Source organism: Pseudorasbora parva, chromosome 20 (assembly GCF_024679245.1).
Source record: "Pseudorasbora parva isolate DD20220531a chromosome 20, ASM2467924v1, whole genome shotgun sequence".
NCBI lineage: Eukaryota > Metazoa > Chordata > Actinopteri > Cypriniformes > Gobionidae > Pseudorasbora > Pseudorasbora parva.
This window is the reverse complement of record NC_090191.1, coordinates 20,536,804-20,548,434: the sequence shown is the minus strand read 5'-3', so window position 1 is coordinate 20,548,434 and position 11,631 is coordinate 20,536,804. Positions and strand designations below refer to the sequence as shown.

Sequence of the window (11,631 nt, the reverse complement as noted above, 5' to 3'; positions counted from 1 at the left end):
CTAAAAAAATTCTACTGAAAAACATATTTTGTTGACTGAGGGGTTTTATGACACCTTTTTTTTTTAACTAAGAACTGAAAAATGTTAATGCATTTTGGCCGTTTATTTAGGCTACATGACAAAAGCATTTTGGTGACCTGAAACGCAAACTTTTGAAAACGGGTTTCAAAATGCAAGTGTTTGAAAACGATAGCATTATCGTCTCCAAGTAAACAACAAAAACATGAATTTGTGAAAGCGGTGACATCATGTGCATGCGTATTACGTCTTAAGCCTATAAAAGCTAAGTGTTTCTTAACAAAGTGACCAAATCGCCAACTACTAGCCGGCATGTGAAGATGGTCCTACTCGAACCATTTCAAGCGGGATTCGAATGGGAGGCGGGCGTGCTAACAAGGACCTCTTATGATTGGTCTTTAGCACCAATCGCTAGTGCATCTCTTGAGGCAAGGGGAGTGAGGTTTAAATGCACAGCTACTAGCTTGCTTCTGTTACACTCACCCACCTAAACCTATAGTTCCCATCCGGGTCACGGCACCAAATGACATCAGTCTTTCTTGACCCACTCTGAGTGGGATTCAAACCAGCGTCTCTGACATGAGGCGGGAGCTAATAAGGACGCTAAGGGCCACGGTCTCTAGTGTCAGTCGCTAGTGCTCCTCTTGAGGCCAGGGGAGTGAGGTTTACACACACAGCTCTAATAGCATGTTTTAGTTACACATGCATAATACAGAATTGTTTTCGTGGATCTGTTTTAACAGGAATCATTTTGACATTGAAACGTGTTTGTTTTTTAATACAACGTTGTCGTGTAAATGTACCCTAAATAATTGACAGTTAAATGAATTGTACATATGGGATTCATAGCCTTGTTCTCATTGTTTCAAATGAAATATAGTCTACTCTAAAATATTGTCGATTTCCGTGTTCATGTTACACAGAGTATATTACACATAGTAATTACAATAGTTATAACACTATAATGTATTTACATGCATGCTCAGAAAAAAGTTATATTTAGTATGTTCATTAGCATAGTCACTTTAACATGAATGCTGTAATGTAAACAGTAAACTTACTTTTAATGTAACAAAAAGAAAACAGGGATTGGTTTACACCATCGTTTAGTTTTTTGTTTGATTAACACAATATTGCCATCCCACAACTGATGCACAAAACCCAGAACCTCTTCAAGTTTCACAGAAAAGACATTTTATGGTGTGAAACCTTGTTGAAGGAGTTTTAATAATAAATCTGTTGAGAAAATGACCCTGTTTACATGAACAAATCACCACGTTGCAAACAAAACTCTAATTTACACAACCTTTTTTGAGTTAAGTTTTCAAGCTAAATTAACCGTCAAGTAATTGATTTTCAATCTGTTTGATACAGAAGTTTGCTAATTCTTTTCTAATTACTATGCATGCAGTCTTCATCACCTCATATTAATTGAGGGACTAGTTGTACTGCACAATTTGGCACACTTCAAGGCCATTTAAAAGGCAAAAGGTTATTAAAAATGGTGAAATATAAATGGTGGACATTTACTAAGACATTCACTCTCCCTTTTAGTAAGTGTACACGTGTCATGTGTCAACTACCTTCCAGTTCATTCAAAAAATACAAATGGATTTCTTGTTGTTAATTTAGTTCAATACATTGTGACAAGAACAATCATACATGCCTACAAAAATGAACTACTATAACATTACCATATATGCTAAAACACGAGAGAATCAGAGCGCTAACCACATACATTCATTCGCCAACTTGAGGAAAATACTGTAAGAAAATGGATATAACTCAGGAATGCAACAGTTACGTAGGCCTTCCAATGGCCAATGGCCAACTGCCTGGATTATTTCTAGCTTTATACTGATAGTCACTTAAATTGCTTTCTCCGCTGAAGACCCTTTATATTACATGATGCAGAGAGGGATGTAGAGAAAGAAATGCAAGAAAAAACATGTGCGTAGTCCGCTTCAATCTGTTGTAGATTCTCCAACAGAAAAAAAAGAGAATGGAATGGAGGAATAGTTACTTCGCCATAGGTTTAATGGCCATTGTACAGGAAAGAGGAAATTATGTCAGACTGAAGCTTCATCCATGCTTCCTGTCTGTGGGGATTGTTGTGTGAGATCATTGGCGTCCGAGATCGTGAGCTCTTTGGGTTTGGTCATCTTGGTCCAGCGCTGAGAGGGAAAAACAATAACCAATGACAATTATTGTACTTTAAAAAAAAATATAGAAAAATTTTGAAATTGTAGGAAGATTGGAAACTTAAAAGGAAGCACACTTGGAATTCTGAAGGATGGAAATATGCAAGTTTGAAAAAAATCTGATTGAAGTAAGTTTTATTGTTCAATGGGAATAAGGAAAGAAGAAAGGAAAGAAGTTTAGTTGAAAGGAAGTTAATTTGGGAGTATATAAGGAAGTTCTGAAGATTGTATGGGATTTCAGAGGGAAAGAAGTCAGGAACTCTGCAAGTTTGAAAGGAAAGGACTTTCAACTGTTTGACTGCAAGTTTATTCTGAAGAAAGGAAAAACATAAGGAAGAGGTTTAGAAGGAAGGATGCATTTGTTTTTGTTTTTTAATAAGTTTTGTTTTCATCTGTTTTGAATGAAGTAGGTAAGGGAGTTTATAAAAAAAGAAAGTACATTTGAGAAGTTGTTGTTTGCTTGTTTGGAAGGAATGAAGTTTGAAAGAGATTTAAAGGAAGGATGGTTTGAATTCATAAGGAAGTTGGGAAGAAAGTTTCACTGGGGCAGTAACCTTAAACTATTGTACCGTATCAACCTCTAAAAGGTGATGTAGGCCTCTACAGCCTTGAGGCACTACAATAAAATGTTATGGCTAAATAAGGTACAAAGATGTCCCTTTATGGGTATTGCCCAAGTGACAGGCTGTTGTACCCCAAAAGCCCAAAAGGTACACATTTTTATCTGAGAGTGCACTAAATCCATCAGAGGTCTTGCCTGTCGGATGCTGCCTTTGGTAGTGAAGAACATATAGATGACATATCCGGGTATAAGAATCATGGAGGAAAGGGACATTAGCCAGCCAATTCCCTGACCCCAGGCTGGGTACACATACTTCCCTAATGTCAGAGGAGTCATTTCTATGGCACTGAATGTGAAAACACCCTACAATCAGAAAACAGAAGTCGGATCAATCCTCAGTTCATTAAGTAAATGAGTGTTTAACTGGATAACCAATTACTCAATTCATCACACAGTTGGTGAAGGTGTGTTCACACTTGGAATGTTCGATTAAAACAAACTCTTGTGCGATTGCTACAAACACTGGTTTGCCTGCTCGCTAAATAGTACTTTTTCAAAGTTCAGGAACTTTCGAGGGTGGGACTTGGGCGCTGAACATGCTGATTGGTTTAGCTCACGCAGCATTTTATTTCAACTTTATTTTTAAAAGTCTCTTGCAAGGTTCGTTCTGTGTTCAGTAAATATCAGTCTTACTCTTTCTGTTTGATGGCGCGTTCATCTTAGCCATCTCACGTTCAATAATAATTGCTGATAATAACATACATTATCATTTTAATTCAAAATTGGAGGGAGGGTTCCGTCGCAAAATATACATCATAAAATCCTTTTTTTGTATCTTTAGGTTTAGTGTTAAAAATTACACTAAGCGAACCAGGCCAAAAGAACCAAGAGAACCAAACTACAAGTGTGAACACACCCATAGTTGCATCTTTCAATTGCAACCCTGCCTTTAAACCCTGTCTTGAAAACATATCAGAGTAGATGCAAGTGAAGTACTTACCAAACAAATTGTTGGAGTAAAGTAAATCCAGCATTGTTTCCAAAAGCCACAAGGCCGATAACCAATCATGTCTTCAATATTTTTATAAAATTTCTCTGCGCCTAAAGAGAGAAAAGAGATGAATGTATGCATTTTTATATATATACAGTATATATGCATGCATAAAAGGGTTACGGGAACCTAGCCTAATCAATTTCGTGGCTTCCACCTCTGGTACTGTCAAGGACTGTCAAGTAATTTTGCCTTGTATATTAAGTTTATAAATTTAAACACAGTATTTACATTTAAATTACATTTTAACAATTATTGTAACTTCTCAGACTTCTCATAACTTATTATTCCAAAATAAAGGTGTGGTAAAATTAGAAGAATATTGGTGAAATTTTGAGAGCAAAAAAGGTCCATTGTCAATAGCTTTCTGGTGGTCAAGTGAACGTGCATGACCAACAAATCTGTCTGAGCCACTGCAAAATCTACATGAGGAAATCTTTCGTCTAATACCAATCACAATTGAAGTGCCCATGAAAATTCACATTAAATACAGCTAAACTGTATTTAACCCAGACTATTCCATTATCATACTTGCACAGAGGTTCACTTGAACTGATCACTTTTAAGAAACTTTCCATCACATTCCCATCAAATATATATTTGTCACAACTAAAAAAAATGTCTATGTCTATATATATATATATATATATATATATATATATATATATATATATATATATATATATTAGGTGATGTACCGTAAAACCAAGAAATGGAGATTGTCTCAAAGAAGACCAAGAACAGAAGACACATTCCACTGGCCGAGTAGTAGTCAAACAATTTGAACACGTATAAGCCACCCTAAAAAAGAACAAATACACATTACTATAACATCATAACAAGCTGCCTGACACTGAAAAGACCAGTCAGTTATAAAACATAGAAGTTTTTACATATTCGTTTTTACCTGGGTGATGTTGGAGAAGCCGATGATAAAGGATATAATGCAGACAATGAGGATGAAGAGTTTCTTTCTCTTCCTCAGGACTGTAGGATATTCATCCATTAGAGCGGTTATGAAGCCTTCCACTGTACAAAACTGTCAAAGACAAGTGTGAATGAATACACATTATTAAACTCACGCCATGTACTGGAACGATGCTTTGATGATGCAGCTGATTTTATAAAAAGTATTGAAAACCATGTTTGAGCAATTCCACTTTGCACATTCCAAATACATACTATATGAAATTATTAGTATTTCTAGTAGTTAGCCACTTTAGAACTAGGAAATAGAAACATCTATACCTTATAGACTGAATTTCTGCAGCAAAACTTCTGGGGTACCTTTCTTTTCTTTTTTTTTTTATGTAAGTAAATAAATAAGTTTTAACATTCTGGCCAAATTAACTCTAAAACAAAATATTTATTATTTATGTATTATTATTTTCAAGCAAGTAATTTATGCTTTTTGTTAATTTTGTTCACAATGTCAATGCCTATGGTGTTACAGTATGCAGTACATGGAGTCACTTATTATTAATAGACATTAATAAACATGAAAAAATGCTATGTTGATAATGATTGCATAGTACCTGACTGTCCAATCCTAGCATCATGAGCATTGAGAAGAATAGAATAGACCAGAGTGAAGACATGGGAAGCTGTGTGACTGCTTGTGGATAGGCCAGAAATGCCAAACCAGGACCTGATGTTGAAACAAAGAAAAACAATTGTATTTGCACTTGTAGTGTACTATAATTCTTAAAGAGATATTTAAAAAAAACTGTACTTGCAGATAATATATTAATGAATATACATTTAATTGTCTGGGTTTGCTTGTATGTAGATCCAAAGGATCGAGCGGTTCTTTTGGAGGATGCCGAGGAATAGGCAGAGGAAGACACCAAGGATACACCAAGGACCCTTTGCAGCAATAACAGCTTTAACCCTTCTGGGAAGGCTTTCCACAAGGCTTAGGAGTGTGTTTATGGGAATTTTTGACCATTCTTCAAGAAGCGCATTTGTGATTTTACGTGGCCTATCATTTTGTGGCTGAGTTGCTGTTGTTCTCAATTGCTTGCATTTTGTTATAATACCACAGACAGTTGACCGTGGAATATTTAGTAATGAGTCAAAAATACAAAGAAGGTGTGCACATCCTGAACCCAAATAGGGCTCAGGTGCAGGAAAAAAAAGAAATAACTAAAGAAAAAAACTAATGTGATGTCCACACACTGATTTAACTGCAATCAAGTATTGTAACGTTTCAACCAACATAAAAAGGCCTTTCAGGCCTGTTGGTCGAAATGTTGTTATAAATATCAGTGAAATCAGTGTGCGGACATCAAATTCGTTTTTTTACTACGGGTCCTGGTCATGTAATTGGAATCAAAAAGTTTGTTTATTTCACTGATTCCATTCAAAAAGTAAAACTTGTATATTATATGCATTTATTATACAAAGAGTGATATATTTCAAATGTGTATTTCTTTTAATTTTGATGATTATAACTAGCCTAGAAATCTAGACGCACCCTAGCGGCAGCAAATTTAATCTGCCCGTGAGTGTCGTCTAGCAACTCTCAATACCCTTATTATTATTCCCCTAACTCTTGCCGGACCAATCACATCGTGTATAGAGTCGGTGGGCGGGGCCATAATGACGACAGCCGAGTTGTGTTTGCGTGCTTCTAGTAAACACAGAAACTGGTGAATGGTGGCGGTCTTTCGAATCAGCTTTGACCGCGATTCTGCTAGACTTGGAGTTAAGCTTTTCTCTGATAAAAGAACAAAGAACGGCACTGAAGTCATTCTTAAGAAGGGAAGATGTGTTCTGAGTTTTGCCGACCGGATACGGTGAATGTTTAATCAGTCAGCGAGCTCTGCTTCACCTTCGTTGCTCTGGTTGGTTGTAGCGCTATCCTATCGCGTGCAGAGGGAGTTTGAAAGACAACCGTTTATCCCGCCCCTCGGATTGAGCCCTGTCAATGGTGAGTTTCCAGACCAAACATCTTGATGTGGGTCTGGCTTGTCAGGCTATTGATTATAACTATAACTAAAGAAAATCCGAAATTCGGTATCTCAGACAAATAGAATATTGTGAAATGTTTCAATATTGAAGACACCTGGTGCCACACTCTAATCAGCTAATTAACTCAAAACACATGCAAAGGCCTTTAAATTGTCTCTCAATCTAGTTCTGTTGGCTACACAATCATGGGGAAGACTGCTGACTTGACAGTTGTCCAAAAGAAGACCATTGAGACCTTCCACAAGGAGGGCAAGACAAAAAAGGTCATTGCAAAAGAGGCTGGCTGTTCACAGAACTCTGTGTCCAAGCACATTAATAGAGAGGCGAAGGGAAGTAAAAGATGAGGTAGAAAAAAGTGTACAAGCAATAAGGATAACCGTACCCTGGAGATGATTGTGAAATAAAACCCATTCAAAAATGTGGGGAGTGTGCATGTATTCACAAAGAAATATTCACAAAGAGTAGACTGCTGCTGGACTCAATTCTTCAAGAACCACTGCACACAGACGTATGCAAGACATGGGATTCAGCTGTCGCATTCCTTGTATCAAGCCACTCTTAAACAACAGACAGCGTCAGAAGCGTCTCGCCTGGGCTAAAGACAAAAAGGAATCGACTGCTGCTGAGTGGTCCAAAGTAAGGTTCTCTGATGAAAGTAAATGTTGCATTTCCTTTGGAAATCAGGGTCCCAGAGTCTGGAGGAAGAGAGGAGGGGCACACAATCCACGCTTGTAGGTCCAGTGTAAAGTTTCCACAGTCATTGATAGTTTAGGGTGCCATGTCATCTGCTGGTGTTGGTCCACTGTGCTTTCTGAAGTCCAAGGTCAACACAGCCACATACCAGGACGTTTTAGAGCACTTCATGCTTCCTGCTGCTGACCAAATTTATGGAGATGCAGATTTCATTTTTTTCAACAGGACTTGGCACCTGCACACAGTGCCAAAGCAACCAGTACCTGGTTTAAGGAACATGGTATCCCAGTTCTAAATTGGCCAGCAAACTGACCTGACCTTAACCCTATAGAAAATCTATGAGTATTGAGAAGAGGAAGATGTGATATGCCAGACCTAACAATCCAGAAGAGCTGAAGGCCACTATCAGAGAAACTGGGCTCTCATAACACCTCAGCAGTGCCATAGACTGATCGACTCCATGCCACAGCGCATTGCTGCAGTAATTCAGGAAAAAGGAGCCCCAACTAAGTATTGAGTGCTGTACTTGCTCATACTTTTCATGTTAATACTTTCCTTGAAGATTTCTAAAAATCCTTTTTTGTATTGGTCTTAAGTAATTTTCAAATTTTCTGAGATACTGAATTTGGAATATAAATAAACATAATAAATATACAGATATATTTAAACACATAACATCCAAGTTTCAATAGAAATGACAAGGATATTTTAATTTACCACAAATGCTTGTCATCCAATTTCAAATGCAATAGAATTTAGAAATTTGGAAATTAAACGGTATATATGTCAAAACGTTTAGCTAATTGCACTGATTATAAATTTACCTGGGGAAAAATAAACAAGCAAAAAACAAACAAACATTCAATTCCCATTTCAGTGTATTCTTTTAAAGTTGAAGCAGTACCTGAAGCAGCCAGTTCTGCAATGGGTCTCTTTGTGATGTGCGACATAAAGCCCACAATGGAAAATATGACGATGCCCGCAAACATACTGGTGCAGGAGTTTATACAGCACACAATGATAGAATCTCTATATGGAAAAGTGAAAAAATGGTAGGCTACAGCATAAACTGAATAGAATTTCATAAAAATCGGATTGCATTACACACCATATGTACATAATTTCTGCACAATTTCATGGAGAGAGACTAGTAGTTCTTACTTGTAGACATTATTGTTGTAGGGGTTGTAACTGCCCAGAGCAATAAGAGAACCTAAACCCAGACCATAAGAGAAGAAGATCTGAGTGGCAGCGTCCAACCACACCTGAGAAGAAAAATTTCAAATATTGATAGTATCAGAACTGCTATCGCATATAATTTTTTTTTTTAAAGTGTGGCTTCACAAGTTACAAGGTGAGAGAGAACAGGAATAATTGAGGATGCAAAATCTTTGAATAATTACTAAAGCTTTCAATAAATGTTCTAAACTGCATCCTCCATTGACAGAAAAAAGCTTGTCTGTAAAATTTACAGACAGCAACAGTTAAAGTATACTTCATATCAGTAATATTTTTAAGACGGGCTTAGTGGATGCTCAGTTAAAACAGTTTGGTTTTGCTCACTTGCTTCCAAAAAAAATGCATATTAACAGTAGATATGAGTTATAAAATGTAAAACATCATTGAATTCAACTAGATTCAACTAGAAATACAAAAAGGCTGATAACTTCATAACACTCACCATACTATTGATAGTCAAAACAAACACATTGTCAAACACTATAGTCCATGTTATCTGATTATGAGGTGATTAATAGATCTAAAAGTCTAGTAATATAGTCATTCTATCACACAATTTAAGTCTAAAGAGGGCACAGTTTCTCGGTTATATTTCTTTGCACACTGAAGTACAAATAGCACATTTTAAATCATTGTATTTTAACAATCTTTTAAAAAAGTTCACATATTTTGATATGTTGATGAACATACTAAAGCACATGCTCTGTAAAAAATTGTGGTTGTTTTTTGTTGGTTTAACTTAAAAAAGTAAGTAACCTGGTTGCCTTAAAATTTTGAGTTTATTGAAATTAAAAATTGAGTTGATACAATGAAGGAAATTTGTTTAATAAATAGAAACTCAAAATATTTTTGTATCTGAACCACATAGAAAATTTGATAAATCATGAAAATAGCACTATGTTTCACTGCATCATCACAAATAAAACACACACAATTACCCAATATGCTTAAAAAAATAATAATAATATTTTAATAAAGGTTGTCGAATCTCAAAAAACGTTCATTGTATTAACTCAAAATTTCAATTTCAATGAACTCAAAATTTTAAGGCAACCAGGTAACTTTTTTTCTAAATATTTTTTACGGTGTGTGTGTAAATCAATATTACATTTAAAGTTAATATATTTTAAATGTACCGAATTTCAACCTTTTCATTACAAATGTAACTATAAAAATGTTTAAATACATAACATACAAGTTCAATAGCAATGACATAAGTGAATATTTTAGTTCGGCAGAACACTATATTTAACAGTATTTCAAAGATTAAATTATGCAATTACATGTAAAATACTACTCTTTTCTTTAATATAATTTCCATAATAATAGTACTTAAAAGTATTTTAAACAAGGATGTAAAATCACTAAGAGGTTTATGTTTAAGATTACCTTCATGTCAATATTGTACCATTTAGTGTATATCATTGATGCACAAATTAGAATTTCCATTATGAATATGGTCCTGTGAAAGTCAGTTATTACCCAGCACTTTGAAACATGAATGTTCTAAAATGATGCACATATGTTTTAAGCTCTCAAATTCAAGAATACATAATTCAATATATCAAATATCATTCAAATTGTAAAATACATTTCAGGATTTTAAATCTCACCTCAGATTTTAAAAGCTTGTTGAAGTCTGGGGTGATATAAAAGCGAACGCCATCTATGGCCCCAGGGAGAGTGACTCCACGGAAAAACAGAATAAAGAGCATGAAGTAGGGATATGTGGCTGAGAAATACACCACCTAAATGAGAGATAAATGAAGAGAGAAAGTGGATCGTTTTATATTAGGTGTAGAGCACAACATTATTAACTTGTTAGTGTGATGCTTTCGCTGGCTTCTGTTTGATGAACACGTTTTTGCTGTGTAGGATAATGATTGTCCTTAATTAGTGATGTCCATCAAGGTTATAAACTGCCAGAAAATGTATTTCTTCTTCCCCAGAGCAGAGATCACATTAAAATTCAATTATCCTCAGAGAAAGAGAGCAATTTCTCCTTCTCTCCAGGAAAAAGAAATAATAATAATTAAAACTGCTTACAATTTAATGTCAAGGCATATCCGTCGGCTAATCATCAAAGTGTTTAAAGTGTGCAATTTCTGCAACACTTGTATTACAAAATGCAACAAGAATGTAAAATATGCAATATAAAGACATTTTGTATGTAGAAAGTAATGAGTTTCCTTCTTAGTCCTAAGGGGGAAAGAATTGTTCTGAAAAGATCTCAAAACCGTGCTCAGATAACCTCTGATCAATGAGGGATTCAATTGAAATGGTAGCATGACAAGCCAGGGGTGCGTTTTCCGAACAATGACTTAACTTACTGCTTAACCATAGTATGTTGCATCATTGAAGAAATCAACTAGCTAGTCACAACTGTTTCTCGAAACCGTATTGTCTCATATCTGTTGTTAAAACATGGAGGTTAATAAGGTCACGCAGGGGGTCGAGTAATAACTGCTCTTAATTACTTATTTTGAGATTGAATTCATGCTAGATTTTTTTGCTATAATTTATGGACAGGCCATCTGAGGACTAATTCTTATTTTTCAAAAAAAAAATTTAGCTTTATTTCCAGATTCAATCATCAATTGTTCTTACATAATAGAGCACGGACATGCGCACTCTTAAAAAAAAAGCGCTTCAAATCTCTTGACAAACTAAAAGACGTAAATGACATTTGGTAACACTTTATTTTGATAGTCCCCTTTAGACATTCTACTGAATATAAGTAACTTTGCAACTACATGTCAACTAACTGTCATTAGAGTATTTGTAGACTGTCTGATTAACATTTACTAAAACTTTATTTTGTTGGTCCCCCAACAGACATTCTACTGACTATAAGTAACGTCTCGGTTACGTATGTAACCCTCGTTCCCTGAAGA

At 35.5% G+C, this 11,631-nt stretch overlaps 1 protein-coding gene across 2 annotated transcripts in view; it reads right to left on the bottom strand.

The window, feature by feature from the left end:
• Positions 1-41: 41 nt before the first annotated feature.
• slc6a1l (solute carrier family 6 member 1, like) overlaps positions 42-11,631 on the bottom strand; it is a 44,241-nt gene continuing 32,651 nt past the window's right edge. For both annotated transcript variants that reach the window (XM_067426815.1, XM_067426816.1), the window contains exons 7-15: positions 10,351-10,485; positions 8,660-8,763; positions 8,403-8,527; positions 5,368-5,480; positions 4,740-4,871; positions 4,531-4,633; positions 3,782-3,882; positions 2,977-3,144; positions 42-2,192 (exon numbers count right to left, since the gene is read on the bottom strand). In XM_067426815.1, coding sequence (XP_067282916.1) covers positions 2,088-2,192; positions 2,977-3,144; positions 3,782-3,882; positions 4,531-4,633; positions 4,740-4,871; positions 5,368-5,480; positions 8,403-8,527; positions 8,660-8,763; positions 10,351-10,485 — 1,086 coding nt within the window. In that variant the 3' untranslated portion in view covers positions 42-2,087. The remainder of the gene's footprint in view (positions 2,193-2,976; positions 3,145-3,781; positions 3,883-4,530; positions 4,634-4,739; positions 4,872-5,367; positions 5,481-8,402; positions 8,528-8,659; positions 8,764-10,350; positions 10,486-11,631) is intronic.